Genomic DNA, 23,037 nt, shown 5'->3' with positions numbered 1-23,037 from the left:
GCAATATCTGTCGTCAAACTAACTATATCTGTAAGAGAAATTACTTTATAATATAACTCTCGAAAATATCTTCTTAATCTAATTAAAGGAATCCGAACTGATTTAGATAAAGTTCTTCGTAGTGCTACTAGCAACAATTGTTGCATCAAAATGTGATTATCATGACTTTTTAGACCAATTAATTTTGGCGATTTTATTTGAACACATCGTGATATGTTGGATGCATAGGCATCTAAAACTTTAATTTTTTTAATACCTTGCAAAATATACTCTTCTCTTTTTTCCCCATTGAAAAAGATGCTGGAGGTAAATAAAGTTTCTTTTGTCCTTTCTCAATAGGATGAAGTGATGATCTTATCCTCATTTCTTGCAAATTAAGTCGTGCTTTAAGATTATCTTTGGTTTTTCCTTCCATATTTAGCAATGTCCGACAAATTGATTCACATACATTCTTTTCAATATGCATAAGGTTAAGATTGTGACGTATCACATTATCTTTCCAATACGGTAAATCAAAGAAAATACTGAATTTTTTCAATTGAATGGCAGTACTGAATTATCATTAATTATTTTTCAAATGTAAATTTAAAATTCTTCAATTCATTTATCACCATGCTTCCCGATAGTATGGGTGATGGTCTTTCATATTCTTCTGCGCCATCAAAAAATTGAGTATTTTTCTGAAATGCATGATCACTATTTAAAAACTTAAGATGACCTATAGTAATATTTTCCACCATTTTTTTTATCATTGTGAATGTGTAAATTTGTGACACGCTAGGCATGCAAGTTGTCCTTTAGTACTCCATCCTGGTAAAATGGCATATCTAGGGAAATCACTTATTATCCATAGTAATGCTACATGTAATTGAAAATTATGTTTAGTAGATGCATCATATGTTTGAACTCCTATCTCCCATAAATCTTTCAAATATGCAAGAAGAGGTTGCAAGTAGATGTTGATGTTATTTCCTGGAGCAGTTGGGTCAGGTATCGATAGTGACAACATAAAGTATGGTTGCTTCATACACATCCATGGTGGAAGATTATATGACATTAAAATAATTGGCCACATGCTATGTGTTGTGTTCATATTTTTTGAATGGATTAAATCCATCTAATGCTATACTAAGCCTTATATTCCTAGGATCCTTGGTAAATTCTGGGTGCTTATGGTCAAATGTTTGCCAAACTGGGGAGACAGCTGGATGCCGCATGTAACCATCCTTTATGCAGGATTTAGAATGTCATCTCATATGGGATGCTGTTTTAGATGATATGAACAAACATTGTAATCTAGGCTTTATTGTAAAATATCATAAAACCTTACGTGAGATTTTTTCTCTTCTCACCAGTAGGATCATTTTTAGATGTTTCCCATATGATCTCATTACATATTTTACATTGAATTCTTTCTTTATCCAACCTTTAAAACAAAGTGCAATCATTAGGGCAAGCATCAATATTTTCGTAACTAAGTCCTAATTGCTTCATCAATTTCTCTGCTTCATAGTATGACTTAGGCAAATCATTCATTGCATTAGGAAATGCTTCTCTCAACAAATCTAAAAGCATATCAAAAACCTTATTCGTAATTTTACCAAGACACTTTAAGTGAAGCAAACGAATAATAAATGCAAGTTTTAAGAATTTCTTACAACCTGGATATAATTCTTTTTGTGAATCATCAATTAATTTATAGAATTTCTCAGTTTCTTCAGTTCGAATCTCCTTATCATTTTCAAATTATGGTAGGCTAATTATATTATCATTATGCTCTGGGATCCCAAATGCCTCATAAACTAAACCTTGCATATCATCTGCATCCTTTTGTGATGGAACAAAGTAAGAGTTTATAGATGCACTATATGTTATCTCTCCATGAGCTATCTAATGAGTATAACCTTTGATAAAACCATCAAAAGTGAAATGATCATAGGCAATTTCTCTTGAAACAAATATACCAATCTTACACCATGTACAAGGACATAAAATCATTCCATTTATGTTTGCATTAGAAAATGCAAAATGTAAAAAATTCTCAACTATACTTCACGATTTGTCTCGGTAAAAACATCAAACTTTTATCTATAGTAATTCTACAAAAACAAACACTTGTTAAAATAAGTATAACATACAAATATTAAAAATGCACGAGCGTATTAAAAAAATCCACTAAATATTAATATTATCTTAACTATTTAGTATAAGAGATAAGATCTATAATCAGTTCTATAATAGAGTTGTATAACCAATTAAATTTGGAGGAAAAAATATATCACAAGTAGCATGATATAATCATAAGTAATTTTAATTAAAGAATAATGCTATAGTTTTTTTTTTTTTAAATTGAGCATTAAACAAAATTAAATACTTTCTTAGATATTCTATCAAGTCATAAATTCAAGAAGAACTTATATATCAAAATTTCTATAGCAACTTAAATAATAACTTTGCATGCAAGTCTGCTGTCTCCGTTGGTTTGATCAAATAAAATAATTAATCAGACACATGCATACTTGGTCGGCGCATGCATGCAGAAGCCTGAGGCATTCATGGCTGCCTCACGAGCAGTCGTTGCTCGGCGAGGCAGCGACGCGACAGTTGTTCATCGGGCAGTGATGTGTTCACAACCGCTACCCTACCTAGAAACAACGTGGCCGCACTTGAAGTGGCCGCACACCAAGCAGTGACTCGTTGCCTGGCGAAGCGATGGCCGCTTCGCATGAGACCGCTCGTGAACCGGCCGCACGAGAAGCGGCTGCTTGTTGCCTGGCAAGGCAATGGCTGCCTCACGAGCGGCCGAGGCTCGCTCCTTCGCTGCCATATTTCGAGCGGCTGATGCTCTGGTGCCTCCTTGTCGGCGAGGGAATATTTTTATTTTGCTGGAGAAGAAATAATTAAATTGTTAAGGTTACCTTTTCGCAAAGAAATCCTTGCTTGTTGCAGAGAGAAAGGAGATGGCGTTGCGATCTGGAGAGGAAAGAGGTTGCGCTGTAGGGCGGAGAGGAAGGAGACGGCGTGCAGAGAAGAAGGAGACGACGTGCGAAGAGGAAGGAGCATACTAATGATTTAAGGTAAAAAAAAAATTAACTCTTATAAAATAAATATGTTTATTAACTTATAAGTTTAATGACATTTACAATATTTGCCACTATAAAGGGTCAGATATTTTATTTTTAAAACTAATCTGTTTTAATAGGTGTCATTAAAACATATTTATAATTACATTTTAAAATAAATATCATTAAGAAATGTTATAATATGGTTTTTTTATTGTAGTGAGATGTGCCGAACCTGTCGACTTACTTCTCGTGTTATCCTTTTCATTTATCGTTTTTTTCGCTCAGCTTCTTATGTTTCTAAGTTCCTGTACACTTAAATACAAAACATCAAAAGATACATATCCTAACTTAAATCGATTGATCACATCAAAATTAATCTGGGGTATTTACAATATATTTTATATGAATAATTAAAGTAACTCTATATAAATATAGAGCATTTATTCTTCACTTTCAAACGTGCCTTTCAAGTCTTTTTGCGTGACCAAATTTAGATGATTTTTTTTCTTATGGAGGATTGTGAGTTGTTCATCCTATTTTTATGTGAGACAACTCTCGGGATGAATTGCAGGTCATTCATCATATTTTTAATTAGATATTTTTTGGTGGATTGTTGGTTAGTCATTCCATACGTGTACGTATATGTGCATGCATATGATGTAGTTTGTATTGGGTGAATTGCAGATAATTCACCCTATATATATACATCTCTTTCGGATGATTTGCACGTCATTCTCTATGTATATGCAAGTACATTTCATTATTAGTGAATTGAAGGTCCTTCATTCTTCTATATGATGTACCCTTTCTTAATATTTTCATTTATATATGGATTGCAAGTTATTCATCTTTACTTATAAGATATATCATTGATGAATACATCCTATATGTGGTTTGCCAACTTACTAAACTACATTGAGTTGTCTTATAAAATATATAATGTGGGTAATATTAGAAAATGAAAAATTAAGGCGAATTGATAAAATTAATTAAGAAGGCAATAAAAAAACAAATGATATGGAAATATAATTTATAAATTATGTTGTTGCTCTTGTTGATTATATTTTCATGCACATTCTCTAATCTCCACTTTGCCTTTTTTTCATACACATTTTCACGCTCTTCCTTTTGCCTTTTGACCTCAAGTCAATTGCTAAGATATGTATATAATATTAGTTGAGTATTTTATAGACATGTATCTTTATATTTTACTTTTGAGCAATGATATGCTCAAGGAAAAAAAACTCAAGGAAAAGCTCAAGGATAGACACATAAAGTCATGACCCACCATTTCACTTTTTGTGGGCCCCATCACTTTATGTGTCTATCCTTGAACTTTTCTTTGAGTTTTTTTCCTTGAGCATATCATTTTTCTTTACTTTTATATTGTTATAGTTCATGTGCGGAGAGGGAAGCTAGCGCTGTTACAAGCCTAATTCTTACGGGGCATGATAGGGATAGAACGGAAAGAGAGTGCACCCTTTAATAAATACCAAAATAACATTTAGCTTTTGGTCAATTTGAAACCTTTACCTAATGAGACAATCTTAACTCTCTTGAAAATCATGATTATTTTCTTCTCGCAAACGCCCAAAGGTAATTAATAACTATATGATGAAGTGATAATTAAGTAAAATTTAAAGTTTAAAAAAGAAAAGAAAATGAACATACTAAAATTATGAAATTAAAGGACGAGAAAGCTAAGACACGTTATTTTTTACAAAACATGTAACAATTGCCATGGACATCAATAAAAACATGTGATGTTTTCAAATTCCACGTTTTGGATAGGGCGGGTCATCAAGTAGTATTATTTTTATTTTTTAATTTTACAATGATAAATAGATTCAGCTAATTCACTTTTGAGGTTAGATTCAATAGACATGGATCAAGATTAACATTCAATTATTGATTAACTAATATTGATAGGTCAACCCTCATATCACGAATAATTAATGTTTACTATAATTTAAATCATCCACACCAATACAATTTGAACGATGTTTATGTTAACCTTTTATCACTCACCGTCTCAAAGTTTTACTTGAACGATGATCAAACTACTTAGTTCTGAATGAAGTTTAGGTGAACTTAAGCCACAAGCAATTGAGCAACTAGTCTTTTTGTTTTTTATTTTTATGTTCCTTTGTAGAATTAACGATTATTTAACTTTAGCCAATGAAACATAATTATTAAAACAAATAATGAATTAGATAACGATTCAATCCTAAGAAAATTTTTTATGAGCTGTCAGGATAAATCGAGAAATACTTAAGTGTGGTTCAAAAACTAGTATTCAGTGATTGTGTGTTTTATTTGGAGAAAAAACTGTGATTTCCATGTGAAATGCCTTGTGCAGTGTTGTCTTAACGCGGATTTCTTGGCTGACAATAGCGACAAATGATTTCCATGTGAACTTGATGAAAATGAATATGAACAATGCTGGTGAAAGTGATTGCACGTCTATTCCCTAATTTTGGTGTATTTATTATATATCGTTAATTTAAAATGTCTTGAAAGATGAGCGCGAATTAAGAATAACCACAAATTATTCGAATATCTATTTTTTTTTTTTAAAACACTTGCGCCAGAAGTCAAATGTGATAAAAATGAAGGATTTTTCTATCTTTAGTTTTTTAGAAGAAAAAAAATGCTTGAAAATCACATATCGTGTCAGTCTCTGATATATTTTTCTTTTTTATCTCGATTAAACTCTGCGTAAATGTATTAAACTAATTTGTTTGAAATATATTTCAAGCAAAAAACAAATTAAATCACATATCCTGAATAATTAATAAGTTGCCTAGAGAGAGAGAAAACAAACACTAGTAAATTGAAAAGACATCAATCATAGTTGCATTCTTTGGATGTGGATTATTATTTTTTAAAAATAGCTAATTGCAAACGAGAAACATCAATCATAGTTTTTTTTTTCTCTAAGTTTTCTTTGTCGTTGAAATTGATCAAATTATAGATCAATATGCACCACTAAAGTTGTTCATATGAAATCAACGAGTGTGAAGCCTCTTACTTATGGATGGCCATTATCTTAGCGTCTCTTTCAAAACGGTCCCATATAAACATTCTGAAATTGGTAAATTATAGAGATTTATTCAGTTTTAATCGATCAAGTGGTATTCCTAAATAAGGATACGAGATACAAATCATACCTCTTTGATAGCAAGCTCTCTTTGAGAATTAACTCGGATACATCCGTGGGAGCGAGTGTAAGTCTCTTACATTCAATAAGTCATGACATGTATAGCCATACGCTAGCCATTACAAGTGGTTGATAGAGTTGATCTATCGTAAAGTCATTTTTGTTGAAAACAAACCTACTAGATCCGATCAACACAGCTTCAGACAACAAGTACTATAGTGGTCACCTTAGTTCATCATCGTACCAATTTTTGATATATTTTTCAAGCAAGATTGTACTTTTTTTTAAAAAAAAATAATAAAAAAAAATAAACAAGGGAATAAATACGATTTTCTAAAATAACTTTTTTTTCTTAAATCATCTAATATATTTTTCTACAATCATTAAGGTACTCGTTCTCACCGTGAATCACACCAATATTATTAACATTCTAAAATTCATTGAATCTGGATTCTTCAAATCTTGGTGGATTCTTCAAATCTTGTTTCTCGAGATGGATGCTTATTTTGTACATTATTTTTGTTAATTGAATATAATATTATTTGCGTATCAAACCCAAGAATCCAAGATATTGCAGGATTAATTAATTGCTTAAGACGATCAAAATATCATAAAATAACAATAATATTGCTGCATAAGTGTTGAGCTATAAGTTTATTTTTATCATTAAACACACAAAAAAAACTCTGCTCATAAATTCACACCGCACGAAATAGATAATCAAGCGCACCAATAACAATATTAATTTCTTATCTGTGGCTAGCGTCAACTTGAGCTGCATGTTCATCATTTTTAATAAGACAACTTGATAAAATCAATCAAATAATCGAGCTGTCCATGCATAGTCTCAAATTTCAATCGTTTTTATTAAGACAGCTGATAAATTAGTCGAATACTTTGCATAGGACAACACACATAGTTTTTTCTTGCGTTTAGCAAAAATACGACAGGAATATATATAGGACAGAACATATACACGTAGTCGTTTTCCCCCCTAGTGTTTCTCGTGTGGTGTGTGTATATATATATATATATATATATATATAAAATTATTTTTATATTATTATTAATTTAGTATGTAACAAAAATATTACATAATAGGTTTTTATTTTCATACCGTGAATCATGACTTGCGTGCCAAAAGGAATGTTGATTGTTTAGGGGCTTATGAACGCGTAAAAGAAATAGAAAATTGGGGGAATTTTAAAAAAAAATACTAATACAGTAATACTTAATATATAATAATTTTGACTAAATACAAATAATTTTACTACAATAGTATTAAAATATGCATATTTATAGGATAAAAATAAAATAAAAATTTTGTTATGTTTTTAGCAATAATAGAAATATAGGGCGCGATACATTAAATCCCAAAATAAAACCACAAACTTCCATTGTCTATATACGTACACGCATACGTCCAACATATGGATGGAAGGTAAGAAATTAAATTATACACGTAAAAAATATTTTGATAATTATATAAGTTGTGTTTCATGTGTTGGGTAACATAGATATTACTATTATTATTATTATTCTAAATTAAGTAATGACAAACGGTCACTAGTGCAACTCGGAATAATATGAATGGTTAATTAATAAAATGTTCAATAAAAATAGGGTAAAAATAAAGGAAAAACACTCTAAATTATATAAATCATGAAAAGACGCCTTTAAAAAAATAAAAGAAAAAAACATCCTATCTTATTTTAAGAAATGAAATTTGAAGTCCGGTGTTCAATTGGTTAAGTATGACAAATTTATTATAATAGAATAAAAGTTTAGGGGGAAAAAAATCTCTTTCACTCCTAGTAACTTGACAATTAAGACCCTATAATTTATTTTCTTTTTTATATAATTAGAAACCAAAGAGACTTTGATGAGCCTAGTTATCTTTGCTTAAAAAAGAAAATGAAATTTGAATATAATAAGAATTAATAAGGAAAAGTTGATAAAAAGTCTGAGAGGCCAAATCAAATTTGGTGGAAAGGCTTTTGTCGTCACCATCGTCACCTTCTATTTAAATCACCGCATGCTGCCATCCGAACGGCAGACACACACACACCTCTCTCTCTCTCTCTCTCTCTCTCTCGCTAAATGGAGGCTTCAAGTTCTCTCATGGCGGCCTCCCCCGCCTCGTTACTCGGATCTCTGAGATCGAACACGAACAATGGCAGAAGAAGACAGGTAGCTAGCTAGGGTTCCATTTCTTGAATCTTTTCCTAAAAGGCTTGATTTTTCCGTCGAGTCTCATGTCTGCGGCGTTTTCTTTTTCCCTATTTAGTTCGCTGTGAGAGCGTGCCGGCCAAGCGGCGATGGGAAGATGATGATTGCTAAGGGAGAGAATGGGTGGAAGATTGATTACTCGGGGGAGAAGCCTGCGACGCCTCTCCTCGATACGATCAACTTCCCTATTCACATGAAGAACCTCTCCCGGAAGGTGATCCTATCTATCTGCATAGAAATAGGTCGAAAAATTGAACCTTTTCGTGACTAATTTGGCGGGAAATACTTTGTCTCTAAAATGTTTGCTATAGGATTTGGAGCAGCTGGCTGCTGAGCTCAGAGCGGAAGTTGTGCATACCGTTTCGAAAACTGGAGGGCACTTGAGCTCCAGCTTGGGGGTGGTAGAACTGACTGTGGCTCTTCATTATGTGTTTAATGCTCCTCAAGACAAGATCATTTGGGATGTCGGTCATCAGGTCAGTAATACTATAAATTCATAGTAGTTTTGCAGCCAAAGTAACTGGTTCAAGCCTAAATCCAAATTGGGGATAATACAGACCTATCCTCACAAGATATTGACTGGAAGGAGGTCGAGGATGCATACAATCAGGCAGACCTCAGGGCTTGCTGGGTTCCCCAAGAGAGATGAGAGCGTTTATGATGCCTTTGGCGTTGGCCACAGTTCCACAAGCATCTCTGCAGGACTCGGTTAGCTAACTTACTCTTATAAATTCCATCTTATGGTTCGGTGTTCAAGTCAGGATGATGTTTACGCCCAGAGAGTTTGACAGGAATGGCTGTTGCAAGAGATCTACTAGGGAAGACGAATCATGTTATTTCAGTGGTTGGAGATGGAGCTATGACTGCTGGCCAGGCCTATGAAGCAATGAACAATGCTGGATACTTGGATTCTAATCTTATTGTCGTGTTGAATGATAATAAACAAGTTTCTCTTCCAACTGCAACCCTTGATGGACCTGCAACTCCTGTTGGGGCACTCAGTAAGGCCCTTACTAAGCTTCAATCCAGCACAAAGTTCCGTATGCTACGTGAAACTGCTAAGGTAGAATCTTGATCCTTAACTAGATTATGCTCTATTTGTTGTTCTTTTAATAATATCAGCAACACATTGATAAAGTTGAGCTGCCGAAACTGTTTCTGTACAGAGAGAATATATCCACTTAAACAAACATTTGATGTGTGAAATACACAGATTTAGGGTATTTATGACCTATTTCAATTAAACCTCACAAAAAGGATATTTTGGTGTGTAAATGTTTCTAAAAACAACAGTATTGTTCATTCTGTTGGGAGTACATTTGAAGAAGCAAGAAACTATCTTCACTTGGAAAGAAAACAATAGCAAAGATATATGTTTAGTGTTTTAGAAATGACTTTCCTTTTTCTCAGGTAGGTAAACTTTATTGTGTTTGATCTGTATTATTTTAGTCTAGTTAAAAGATTTTATGTTGGACAAGATCATTACACCAATTTTTTTTTGTTTAGAATCTCACAAAGCAAATTGGTGGGCAAGCACATCAGATTGCTTCAAAGGTGGATGAATATGCTCGGGGAATGATGAGTGCCTCTAATTCTACATTGTTTGAGGAACTTGGTCTGTATTATATAGGTCCTGTTGATGGGCACAGTGTAGACGACTTGATCACCATCTTTGAGGAGATTAAGTCCATGCCAGTTCCTGGTCCTGTCCTAATCCATATCGTGACAGAGAAAGGAAAGGGGTATCCCCCTGCTGAGGCTGCTGCAGACAAGATGCACGGTGAGTCTTTCACTCATTCCTCAAAGCTAGAAGTTTCCCTTATAGCTATGGTAATCTGATCCATGTATGCCATGGTGCAGGTGTTGTGAAGTTCGATCCAAAAACTGGCAAGCAATCCATGGCAAAATCCTCCACCCTTTCATACACCCGATACTTTGCAGAATCACTCATCAAAGAGGCCGAGGTTGATGACAAGATTGTGGCTGTGCATGCTGCCATGGGAAGTGGCACTGGGCTGAATTATTTCCAGAAGAGATTTCCAGACAGATGCTATGATGTGGGAATCGCAGAGCAGCATGCAGTCACATTTGCAGCTGGTTTGGCCACTGAGGGCCTCAAGCCTTTCTGTGCTATCTATTCTTCATTTCTGCAACGGGGATATGATCAAGTAAGAGCATAGAACAAAAATTATAATCTCTTCATAACATAGTTGGTCAATATAAAATAGACCAAAGTCGAATGGATCAATTAACTATGACCCATGCAGGTAGTTCATGATGTTGACTTACAGAAGATTCCTGTCCGGTTTGCGCTGGATCGGGCTGGTCTTGTTGGAGCTGATGGACCTACTCATTGTGGAGCATTTGACATCACATACATGGCTTGCTTACCCAATATGGTTGTGATGGCGCCAGCAGATGAATCTGAACTAATGCATATGGTTGCAACAGCAGCGGCCATTGATGACAGACCAAGCTGTTTCAGATTTCCTAGGGGCAATGGAGTTGGGGTTTCCCTGTCTCCAGACTACAAAGGAACTCCTCTTGAGGTGCTTTTCCTATCTTCCCAACAATTTGCATCTGTTAACAAAACTAAGATGATATTAGCAAGTAGAGCTAATAAACCACGTATTTTGTTTGATTCAACAGATTGGGAAGGGTAGGATTCTGATGGAAGGAAATAGAGTTGCCATTCTTGGATATGGCTCCATATTGCAGACATGCATAAAAGCTGCAGACTCACTTAGGAACCATGGAATCGTTGCCACGGTAGCTGATGCCCGGTTCTGTAAACCTCTTGATGTGGAGCTTATAAGAAGGTTGGCAAATGAACATGAGATTCTGATCACTGTGGAGGAGGGTTCCATTGGAGGTTTCGGTTCGCATGTCTTGCACTTCTTGACCTTGAGTGGGCTTCTTGATAAGCAGCTCAAGGTAACTTAATTTAATGAACTTTTTAATCTGTTGTAACTGTGCTGAGCAGTTGATCTGAAATTTGATTTTCATTACAGGCAAGGTCACTGGTTTTGCCAGATCGATACATTGATCATGGATCGCTTCAGGACCAAATTGAAGAAGCTGGACTTACTTCCAAGCACATTGCTCGAACTGTGCTTACCCTTTTGGGCAAACCTAAGGAAGCATTGCAGCTCTACTGAACTACTTTAAACTGGAAGTCAGTGAAATGATGTCAATCTGCACTTCCTATTGTGGCTAGCGATTAATGTAATGAGATATTTATAATCTGTTCTTTACTACACTGTCAGTTAATCACGTACCTTGTTTTCATTATTGTTGCATATTGAAGGGCTGTGTTCTTGTTGCTTCTTCATGAGTAATTCAAAGCTTGTTTCTAAACATTGTAAGATCCGATTCGCTTATAAAAGTACAAAAGGTCAATTTTAACTTTAATGTTTCTTCTGATGAGATCATATTCTCCATATTGCAATGGCTTTTTTCATCAGAGAATCTCGCAGGGATCTTGGAGAAAAAGAATGTACGCAGCTGCTAAGAGACATATTGAAATAAATAATTTTATTTACGAGCATGACACTAATCCGGCAGACAAAATGGCATCAGATTCGCTGTAATCATGAATATTTCTCCAACCATAGAAAATCGGAACAAAACACTCAAAAGGCTGTTTTCTATAAAAGAAAAACAATTAATACAAAATTTACAGTAAAAAAATATATAACATATTTTTCATGCAATCATTTTATGAAGGAAAAAAAGGAATACGAAAAACTCTAAATTTTATTTCTTAAAAATATTAACGAAGTAATAAATAAGAAATAGATTTAAAACAATTATTAAAAAAACAAATATTTTTATTGTTTTTTTTTTGGTATGGGAAAGTGAAAATCTTATCTAAAGGAAAACAGAATTTTTTATTTTTTATCCTTTTTAAAACAAACAAAGAAAATATTACTAAAATTATTGTTATTATTTAAATTCTTTTGAGGGATACATGAAACACACAAGTCTGTTGAAACGCATTCAAACTTCCCTAGCTAGAGTAGTTCAGATGCTAGAGTCATTTTCATTATCTTTCTCTATTTATTGCAAGCTGACTGTGTTTTTTTTTAGCTTAGAGCAAGTCAAATTATACAAAACTTGCATAAATTATGAGAAGAAATCAAATAGATAGACAGCTTTATTGAAGCTAAAATGCCGTATGCTCTTTAAGATTCCTATGCAAATGCTCTATACTCGACAAGTTTTATATGATGAACTACAATGATTTATTGTATTAATAAATTAGAAGGACGTCTTTATATTTGATAACTGGTATTTTGTCTCATTGCATCATGGATCCTTGTTGATTTATATGCTCTAAATGGGAATGGGGTTTCTTGTTTGCTCGCTAGTTGTTGATTTTTAGTTTTTCAGTTGGATTTCTCTTCCTCTTCTTCAGTGGAAGTAAATGCGAGGATTGGGAGAATCTTCTCCTCCACTCAAATTTACTATCCAGAAGCTGGATATAATATACATTGTCCATATGCAATGGAGTTTAAATTTAAGAAAAAAAATAATCTTAAAAAATGTATATTTATTTATTTTTAATTATTTAATGCTTTCTTTTGAAATGCAATAAGCCTGCTTAATAAATTATTATCATCAATCCACACGTCCAAACTAGCAATCTCTAACGTCAAAATTTCTTAGCTAAGGCTCGATGAGTGGAGAGCCCTACACGCAGCATTTTTGTACAAAAGCAAGTTTTCATGTCTGTAAGACATTCAAATTAGATGTACAAATGAGTTTCATAGAGCTCGTCGTTCAAGCAGGGCGACATGATCTCCTCCTCGAGCATCTGTAAGACCCTACTCATGGAAGGGCGGTTGTCAGGGTTCGAATCAGTGCACATTGCAGCGACGTCAATGATTGCTTCTACTGCTTCGACATCTACGCTGCCGCACTTCCTGTCTATAATTTCCTCCAAACTGTTATCTTCTGCCAGCGTATTTAACTGTCAAATGTATAAGAAGTCAAACAAGTGGAGCAGAGATGTCGATTATGGCTAAATAACAAGAAACAGGAGTGTTTTCTTACCCAGCCAACAATGTCCAATCCTCGCCTCACAAAGGATGGATCTGTAGGCCTTTTTCCAGTCACCAACTCCAGCAACAGGACGCCAAAGGAATATGCATCTGACTTATCCGTTGCAATTCCACTTTCGAGGTATTCTGAGAGGCAGGAAAAAGATTGCTATCAATTACAACTGAGTGATTCATAAATCATAATAGAATTCGTTTAGATATCAAAATATCTCTATATCCATCAGAGTTTCCTGCCTATTGAGTATTTCCCCTTGAAACATTATAATGTCTTAAAAACTATAGTGTTGAGGGCACCAGTGATTTTCAAAGTTAGTAGAAAACCTGGTGCGAGGTAGCCAAAAGTGCCTGCTACTACAGTGGTGACATGTGCATCGCCATCTACAAGCAATTTAGCAAGACCAAAATCTGACAGATGAGGCTCCAAGCTCCTATCAAGTAAAATGTTGCTAGATTTGAAGTCCTTGTGAACTATTCTGGGAGTGCAATCATGGTGCAAGTATGCTAATCCTTTTGCAGCCCCAAGAGCAATCTTCATACGTGCATTCCAGTTCAATGGGTGCTCTTCTTGACTATCTTCTGGAAAAAGAAAGATTCAGTGAATTAAAAACAAAAGAAAGCATAGTCAATATCTTCAAATGATAGGAATCAATGTCATGTCTAATAGAGATACAACAAAGAAGAAATCTTTTGTAAGGGGAGATCTGAATAGCTAGACATGGATAAATATTATGTTATACTACAAAGAGAGTTAACATGCATGTTTTAAACTCATCATTTACAAAGAAATTAAGAAAAATTTCCACACAAAAATATACATTTGGCTTGAGAAAATTACCATGAAGGTAATGATCTAGGCTCCCCAAATCCAGATAATCATAAATGAGAAGCCTTGCAGATCGGAGTCTACAATAGCCTCGAAGATTCACAAGGTTGACGTGCTTGATACTACCCAAAATCTCAAGCTCCCTCTCAAAAATCTGATTTGATATCTCTCGGTTCCTATCAATCTTTTTAACAGCAAAAACACAGTTATCATCAATCACCATCTTGTAGACTGTACCAAATCCTCCAGAACCAATCATATCATCTTCATCAAGCAACTCCAGCTTTTTTATAATTTCTTGAGATGAATATGGGAGATTTCCATGAAAAATAACAAGCTTGCTTCCTGAGAAGAGACATATTGAGTCAAATAGGTTATTCACCAGGATTGAGTCCTATTAGTAGGCATTCAAACAACTGAGCTTACCACCATCTTGCACAAGTTGTTTCTTTACTTTTACGTAGGTTCCAGCAAGTCTTTCCTTTCTCGACAGTAAGCAAATCCATAAGAATGCAAGGATTGTAACTAAAGCAAAGGCCATGGTAGTGACAGCACCAATAATGATACCATTCAAAAAATGTGATGTTCTTTTGGATGAAAATGATGCTAATCCTGAAATTTTTTTAAGGGTTAGCTAAAAGATGCACCAAGGACATTATGAACCAAAATTACACAAGTTCCTTTGTAAAAGGAAAATCAAATAGATGGAGCAAGTTCAGTAGCTCCCAGCAAGAAGAAAAGTTATGCTTTCTTCAAACATACCAGGCGAAGCAAAAGCGTCGGAATGTGGTAGTACTGCAGGAAAGCCCAATGTACCACCAGTGCTATGACAAACTTTCTGAATTGGCAAACCACATAGTTCCAAATTCCCAACAAACCTGCATTAGCATCCCTTCTAAATTATCATATAGATACTTGAACTAAAACATAAGAAGAGTAGTGGACACTTAGTGAAATGTAACAAAATCTCAGTTGCCCTAGCAAACAATTGGATCCCATGTACACAAGTAACGATGAAAGTCAATGAAGCATAAGAGAGAATACAAGAATTACTCACGAAGTGCGTTGAAAAGTTCCAAGGACTCCAACAGTTGGAACCTCACCAGACAAGAAATTTGTTGATAAATTTCTACAGTTGAAGAAATCACTGTCAAACATTTAACTCGGAAATGGGAAACCGCTGAACTACCAACAATTACATGAAGACTCACAGAACTCGTAGTTGGCTCAGCCGGCCAATAGTTGGTGGAATTGTGCCCTTGAGTAAATTGTTAGACAAATCCCTACATTTTTTTTATATCAAGCTCAAGAAAACTGAATGAACAAATAACAATAGAGTAAAAGAGAACAAGGGATTGGAGAAAGTACAGGATGGTAAGGTGCACAAGTTCTCCAATCTCAGGTGGAATGTTTCCTTGAAGGTAATTATATCTCAGATATCTTCAAAGAAAGTGTGAAAATTTCAAGCAACAAGATCCAGTAAATTTGCATTGCTAATAATTAAAATCAAAAACAAAATGAATATATATATATATATATATATATATATATATATGACTAAGAAGAAAAAGGTATACAATGCTCTTAGCTCAGTGCAGTTTTTTATCTCAATTGGAATAGGACCATGCAAGCTGTTCCGGTGTAAAGCCCTGCCACGATACACATATCCGTGTAAGAATTCATTAGCTCACAGCTACTAGAGATTAGAAAAGTCATCTGAAATAACTATCTCATCATTTTCATGACCACGATGCATTCTGGACATTGAAAGAACACTCCTCTTACTTCAATACTATCTCAAATTGAGATCAAACACTAGTGAGGAAAATATGAATTTAAGAAACAGTTTATTGAAGAGAAACAAAGAAAAATAAATTCTAAGGTTTTGTATGGTCATCTACCAAATGGCGGATCAAAGTCCCCTTGTTCGGTGTTTCGTATACCGCTACATATTTACACGTCCTTTTTTTTTTTGGTCAGAATCGCCACGTAATGGCTTGCATACATTCAAAGATTTTCTATAAGGAAAAAAGGACTGAAAAGAAAAATGTCCTTACAATCTCTGAAGCCTTTGGAGCCGGCCAATACTCGCGGAGATGATCCCACTGAGTTGCATATAAGGTAAGTCACTGCCATGGAGCATGAAGTAGGTTTTGGTCAAGTTAGACGCACACAAAGAGAAAAGATAGAGAACCTAAATTACTAAACAAAAGATTCGTATATAGGACAGAACAGATACATTGACCGGACAGTGAGGTCGGAGAGGTGGCAGGATACGCCGAGCCAGGATGAGCATGGATGAGAATCGGTACGCCGCCAGCTCCACAGCAGTTGCTTGGAATCGTTGAAACCAATCTTGAGCTCCAGAAGAGCTTCACCTTCGAACCAAACCAAATCCACTCACTCCACAATCTTTCCCACTCGATCAAACCGTATAAAGCAGAGAATTTTACCATCAGGAGTTAAGGCGCTGGCGAAGGCCACAAGTGAGGCGAGAGTCCACCATGAAATGGCGATGTTGACACCGAGTTGCTTCCTCACCATTTACTACTTCCTCGCTTGGACTTGAGGAAAGCTACTGAGGTGAGTGGTAAAGGAGGAACAGAGACTCAGAGAGCATAAATTAGGGATGACAGTGCGGGTCCGTGTCGGGAACCGTGCAGCGACGAAAGATCTCAATTCAAATTGAAGAGGGTCGGTACGCAATATTGAATATTGGAGGGTAAATAATTCAAATTGAAAGTTTAACTCTCAACCATTGAATTTAAACAAAATTTAATTTTCTTCCAACTTAGACTTTTCTTTTCGCCTTAGCTATGAATATTGTTGTTCTTAATTTATCTAGTTTTTTTTACTCTCTATCTTGTTGCATTCTTTTTCATTCTACTTACTTTGATTGGCTCGGTTATAACTTGTAAGTATTTGTAAGTTATCACTTATTAGCAAGACTAGATATTATATTGAGAAATTAAAGAATTGACTGGTGTCCATTGATAATTCATCTAATGTTAAGGACCAAGTTGAAAGTTTGCCTTAGAAAAGGTATGGGTATTTGTGCCTTTGCACGTGTTACACACGTGAATTGTCGGAAAATAAGACCTGGATTATAGCCCATGGGCCCGAGTTTGACACCGAAACGAGAAGTGAGGCGCCGATTACGTGGACACCTTTCTTCCAACGCACATGTAAGTCGTCGCTGACTGGGCTTAAACTGGTTCGACTGGGTCAATGTCACGAATCGAACTGCTTCTGCTTGGTGCCGGAAATTTTAGGTCGTCCGATAGGACCGGACCACCACCAGATATTCCATGGGCCCATTCACGGAGTTCGCATGCGTTAGTAGAGACAGGCATCAGGAAGAAATTTAAATTAAATTGAATTAAAATCTTTAGTATCAGATGGTATTTAAATTCTTTTTAAAATCCAGTAATATATATTTTTAAAAAATATATACTTTAGTTTTCAAAAAATTATTGTTTAAAAATAAATATAATAATATATTCGGACAATTGGAAAACTGAATTCGAATTTGGCAGAGCCGAATCAACCGAGATCAGTTCCGTGGTCCCTGTCTTAGGAGAGACACTGGGAAGAGAGCACGTTATCTTACCGTTGTTTGATTCATAATTTCCCTGGTCTAAAATAAAGTGTTCTGCCCACCCCCACTGTTGCACGCCTGCGATTCGCCAGAAGATTCGAAAGCGGCAGCTCCAACCCGCAACCAATCACAAGCTAGGTAAACGAAGGGGTAGCCAGAAAGAAGAAATAAAACGTGATCAACAACTCTGCTTGGGACAATTACGTTTTTAAACGCGGCCTCCGTAATCAGCAAGCGCCTTCGAAGAGCCTTGATATCAAATTCCGGATTGATTATTAAATATTTTAGGTTAAATTAGTCAGCCAGCCTTATTTAGTGGTCCGGCCTCCATTTGCCAACTTATTGCTCCCTTTTTAAGCAACGTTTTATCTGATCAATCACTCGTTTTCTCTCATCCATTCGCTCGAGCTTTCTGTGTTCAGTTGCAATTGGTGGCGGCGATGGCAAGCATGGCGGAACCGTAACTTCTCAGATTCGAATCCTACTAAAAAGCCTAGGTATCGCGTTGAATCGTCTATCTCGATTCTTTTGGTGCAAAGATAGGTAGGTGTATACGATCGTTTCTTTGGAACATTCGGCACAATACCGCGAGCCCAAGATAGATAGGTGGTGGTGGAGAACGGCGGGGTGGAGCAGAGATGACAGACAAGATCAAGATTGGCGTCTGCGTGATGGAAAAGAAGGTGAGATGCCGTCAGGTTTGATTGTTCGTCTCGCGTTTTGGAACCTTTTTCTTGTGGCGTGAAATCTTCCGATGAGAAATGACGTGACGTGAGTTTTAGCTCCTTGTTTCTATATTCTGCCTTAACTCTATCCTTCGGTTTCTTGAGTAGTTCTCTCGTTCGCTCTTGATGTCGTGGATGGCCTACATGTTTGTCTCATTTCTTTGATTTATTGGAGTTACCCTTTAAACAAGTTATTCTGTTGTGCATTGCCGGCATTTGGATGTCTCTTTGGGGGCAAGAGTGCTAAGTGAAAAGAGCGCTGGGACGATTTCGTTCGCTTTTTTTCCCTTGGTGAATTGTGTAAACACTTGTTTCTTTTAGAAGCATAGTTTCCCTTTTTCTTGTGGCGTGAAGTATTCCGACGAGAAATGACGTGACATGCTTTTTTGTTCTTTGATTTTTTTTCTATGTTCTGTTTTATCTCTTTCCTTTGGTTTCTCGAGTTTCATTTGAATGTCTCTCTGGGACAAGAGTGCTGAGTAAACAAAGAGCGTTAGGACGATTTCATTTACCTTTTTTCTCATTTTGCCCTGATGAAGTGTACAGATACTCGTTTCTTTTCTTAAGAAGTGGTGGTAATGCTTCTCTCTCTCTCTCTCTCTCTCTCTCGTTAAATTGATGTCCCCGATGATGATCATAAAGACCTGCAAATCTCAACTATTTGAATCCAGCTATACAATTGTATCACTCCATTCCACTATAATTTACTATTAGGGCTTTACTCTTTTTACAATTAACTCTAAATTAATCCAAATTATGTAATTTTAAAATCCATTGATCGTCTCTGAACACAGTTTTCATCTCAATCAAATTTCTCTTTTCTTGGTGCTACAACTAATTGCATCTTTCCTATTAACTTCATAGATTCATCTTAGTGTTCTCATCACTTTGGTACATGATTCCTTAACTGCCTTACACTTTGATTCATGATGAACCATACCTTAGTTTTATTACAATTTTTGTCCAAGGAGCACACATTATCACAAGATTCCCAAAGCTCGTTCCTGTTTCATCCACTCATTTTTTTTTTATTTTATAACGGTACTTTCATTGCTCTCTCACTCATTCCTCAGTCCATTACAAAATTTTTGTTGTGAATTTGTAGTTTTTGGTTGTTTTTCTCTCATTACTTAATCTTGTGGACATTTAGAACAAATTTCTATTGATAATTTTCCCTTCATTAGAAAATAATGTTGGCTATTATTCTTACATTATGAATTGTTGCATTATAGGTCTCATCTGCACCTATGGTCCAAATCTTGGAGAGGTTGCAAGCTTTTGGAGAATTTGAGGTGCGTTCTTTGTTTCTTGATTGGTTGTTTGACCTTTTAGGCTTTCATCTTCCTCTGGAAACAAAAGTCTTGAAGCATGTGGCAGAATGCACTAGTTTCATGGTCAAGCTTATTCACCCAGCTTATATTTGATTATAAATTTCATCAATTATACTCTGTTTGCATATCTTATCTCCAACTGTGTTGATAAGCATCCTTTTGACCAAATACTAATGCATTTGAGAGAGTATTTGTACAAATTACATGAGACTAGAAAATGGTTGATGTTGTTTTATGTATTTTTCCTGTAAAACTTTTTGCATTTATACTAGGCGATTGCATTCATCTTGGTCATTTGTTATTGACACATTGGATTTGGTGATGCATCTGTTTCATTTTTTAGGAAATCAGTAACGTTCAGAAAGTTTTTATTATTAGCGAATGATGTATATATGGAACTGCAGATATGTCAAACAGTAGAATTCTCTTGTAATACATGTTTTCTTTCTCAAGTTGCCATTCAATCTCAGTTCATGAACTAGTAACTTGCATTGGATAACTATTGTATACAAAACATAGAGATCAATTTAATCTTGTTCTTGTTTCTTATTTATCGGTCTTGTTGGTTCACTTTAATTAATTTGGTTAGCGGTATTATGTTTCTGAATTCATGTTTTATCTTTTGTTTAGGCCATTTCAAGGTTAATCATTGATTGTGTTCTGTGATATTGATAATTTATTTGATTGGGAGGTGCGTGATAATGTAGAAGAAAAGTGAAATATATGTGATCCGACAGACCATATAATGTGAATGAAGATATCTTGCAATGATTTTTGAAGATCTATGCAGCGGTAAATATAGAATTTTTGAGTCAAGAAGACAAACTAATACTACTTCTCCCAGTGTTAATTAAGAGATGCAAATGATAAAGGATAGTTAGTAATTTGTTATAATATATTGATAAATTTTATCAAAATTTGGGGTGGGTGGGTGGAGGCATCACCCTAGATCCCCTATTTGTTCGCCCTTGTTGTTACTTATGGCATAGTTATGTTTTTGTTTCTCTTCATTCATCTCATCATCAACATGCCATGTTAGCCTTAACTATTTGGGTTCAACAACAAAGATCAATCCTTCCATTGGACTCTACATGAGGCTTATACCATGTTAGGTCAATCAACTCAATTCTTACACTAGCTGATAGGTGGTGTTTGCTTCTGTTCTTATGTATGAAATAGTTATGTTTCTGGCTCTCTTCATTCATATCATCATCATCCAGCCATGTTAGTCCTAACTATTTAGGGTCAGCACAAAAGATCTTATCCTCCCATTTAACTCTACACAAGGCATAATGGAATTTGATACAAGGGCTTAATGCTACGTCAATTGCTTAATTTTTAAACTAGTTGACTGGAGCAATTTCTGTTTCTCTTCATCACATCGTCGTCTTCCAGCCATGTTATTCCTAAATATCTAGGGTTTAGGGTCAACAACAAAGAAGTTAACTTTCCATTAAACTCTATGCAAGGCTTATTCCATGTTAGTAATAAATATCTACATATTTATCTCTTTTTGTCAGGTAAACTGCATTTCATTGGCCACATTATTTCCTTGGCTAAAAGTGTATTTATTTGTATTGACCTTAGCCATTAGTCAGTTATTTTTTTTTATATAACAAATTGGCGACAAATTTCCCTCTCCTTCTCCTTTATGAATTGTTCTTGTCCTGCTCAATCATGAAATATTTTTTCATTATTATTATTATTTTTATTTTGCTTAAAGTGAATTGCTTCTACATCATGTCTCTGTATGACCAATTCAATCTAATATATTTTTGTGGATGAAGATTATCAATTTTGGGGACAAGGTTATTATTGAGGACCCAATAGAGAGGTGAGTCACACAATCGCAATTTGCTTTCTTTTTTTTTTCCTTTTGAATTTTCGTTATTGACTTATTGTGATTCTGTCATTACACTCTAGAAATGCACTATAAGTACAGTACTATGATTTACCTTTTCAGGTCTTCCACATCATTAAATATAGTTGAATTAATGCATTTGATAGTGTAAAAAATAATAAATATTTGTAGGATAGGTACAGTTTTGGCTAGTCACTAGCGGTATGATGTGCCTTGTCACGAATCTAGGATATGCTACAGAGCAGTAGGTCAAAATTCACTGTTTTGTTTAGTGAAGTTTGATACTCATGGACCATGGTGCTGTTCCCCAAAAGGAGATTTTAACTTAGGTATTTAGTTTTTGTAGATCTTTTTCAATCTGCACTGGTTTCCTTGTTCTGTGTAACCTTTGCATGAAAACTTATACATCTTTTTTTAAGGATACTTCTTGGTTAACCTAAAACACGTCCTTCGGCCAAAAAAACAATTTTCTTTAGCCATCATTCTCTAAATATGCTCACCATTTCAGCTGGCCAATTTGTGACTGCTTGATTGCCTTCTACTCCTCTGGTTACCCACTTCAAAAAGCTGAGATGTATGCAGCTCTTCGGAAGTAAGTTTTTTTCCTTTAGTTTGCAAATTGTTTTTCTAACAAAACTAGCATCCACTATATTTTGTTGTATTTACAGTCCTGACACTTGGAAATGCTCATATTGTCTGTTGGTTTACTTCTGTTTTAAATTCGTTCTCCAAAATTTTGTTCATAGGCATGTTTTTAGTCATTTGATTAAGTGGAAGATTCTTTTCACTTATCAATTTATCATGTGCAAGTTTTATATTTTGCTATCAATTAAATAAACAATATGAACTTGGGATGACAGCTTTAGTAATTGGTAAAGCTCGTGAAATATAGCATATGGGAATTTCTCATTCTTAGGCAACTCGACACATTAATTTGAGATTCAAAGTAACATTGGTTCTGGTAAAACTTGAAATTTAAAAGATTATGCTTTGAAAACTACCTTCTTAATTTTCTACATGCCACTTATGCTAATAGGTGTACATCCAAACTAGTCATCATTTGGTAAAAGGATGTAGCAATTCTGGTATTATGAAACCTATGATAGTTTGTATTTTCTTTAAATCCACCATTCGTTTTTGTTTTTTCTCTTGGATAGAGGGAATAATTTATTACATGCATTA

The 23,037-nt window shown here is 35.0% G+C and overlaps 3 protein-coding genes across 7 annotated transcripts in view; 2 read left to right on the top strand and 1 right to left on the bottom strand.

Annotated features, from left to right (window-relative positions):
* The first annotated feature begins 8,276 nt into the window (after positions 1 to 8,276).
* LOC122014226 (probable 1-deoxy-D-xylulose-5-phosphate synthase 2, chloroplastic) lies at positions 8,277 to 11,813 on the top strand. Its single transcript, XM_042570398.1, has 10 exons — positions 8,277 to 8,415; positions 8,513 to 8,668; positions 8,766 to 8,930; positions 9,012 to 9,162; positions 9,246 to 9,517; positions 9,961 to 10,234; positions 10,315 to 10,622; positions 10,722 to 11,003; positions 11,104 to 11,388; positions 11,466 to 11,813. The coding sequence occupies exons 1-10, from the start codon at positions 8,326 to 8,328 to the stop codon at positions 11,610 to 11,612; spliced, it is 2,130 nt and encodes a 709-aa protein (XP_042426332.1). The 5' UTR covers positions 8,277 to 8,325; the 3' UTR covers positions 11,613 to 11,813.
* Positions 11,814 to 13,035: 1,222 nt separating this feature from the next.
* LOC122014371 (LRR receptor-like serine/threonine-protein kinase FEI 2) lies at positions 13,036 to 16,948 on the bottom strand. Of its 2 annotated transcripts, none has more exons than XM_042570586.1 (13): positions 16,794 to 16,948; positions 16,580 to 16,718; positions 16,398 to 16,469; positions 15,918 to 15,989; positions 15,709 to 15,780; positions 15,552 to 15,623; positions 15,398 to 15,469; positions 15,103 to 15,218; positions 14,767 to 14,952; positions 14,353 to 14,685; positions 13,839 to 14,093; positions 13,510 to 13,643; positions 13,036 to 13,426 (listed from the first exon to the last, which is right to left on the bottom strand). In XM_042570586.1, the coding sequence occupies exons 1-13, from the start codon at positions 16,882 to 16,884 to the stop codon at positions 13,202 to 13,204; spliced, it is 1,839 nt and encodes a 612-aa protein (XP_042426520.1). In that variant the 5' UTR covers positions 16,885 to 16,948; the 3' UTR covers positions 13,036 to 13,201. The 2 variants fall into 2 exon arrangements, with proteins under 2 accessions (XP_042426520.1, XP_042426521.1); XM_042570587.1 differs by having other exon boundaries at positions 13,839 to 14,090.
* Positions 16,949 to 18,167: 1,219 nt separating this feature from the next.
* The window catches only part of LOC122016044 (inositol hexakisphosphate and diphosphoinositol-pentakisphosphate kinase VIP2-like), a 66,463-nt gene continuing 61,593 nt past the window's right edge, over positions 18,168 to 23,037 (top strand). For 2 of the 4 annotated variants that reach the window (XM_042573190.1, XM_042573189.1), the window contains exons 1-4: positions 18,169 to 18,621; positions 19,896 to 19,955; positions 21,782 to 21,828; positions 22,364 to 22,447. In XM_042573190.1, coding sequence (XP_042429124.1) covers positions 18,577 to 18,621; positions 19,896 to 19,955; positions 21,782 to 21,828; positions 22,364 to 22,447 — 236 coding nt within the window. In that variant the 5' untranslated portion in view covers positions 18,169 to 18,576. Of the gene's footprint in view, positions 18,622 to 18,880; positions 18,955 to 19,895; positions 19,956 to 21,781; positions 21,829 to 22,363; positions 22,448 to 23,037 lie in introns of those variants that run through there. The other 2 variants (XM_042573192.1, XM_042573191.1) reach the window with 2 other exon arrangements.

This window comes from Zingiber officinale, chromosome 8B (genome assembly GCF_018446385.1).
Source record: "Zingiber officinale cultivar Zhangliang chromosome 8B, Zo_v1.1, whole genome shotgun sequence".
Lineage (NCBI taxonomy): Eukaryota > Viridiplantae > Streptophyta > Magnoliopsida > Zingiberales > Zingiberaceae > Zingiber > Zingiber officinale.
This window is presented reverse-complemented; position numbering and strand designations above follow the sequence as displayed.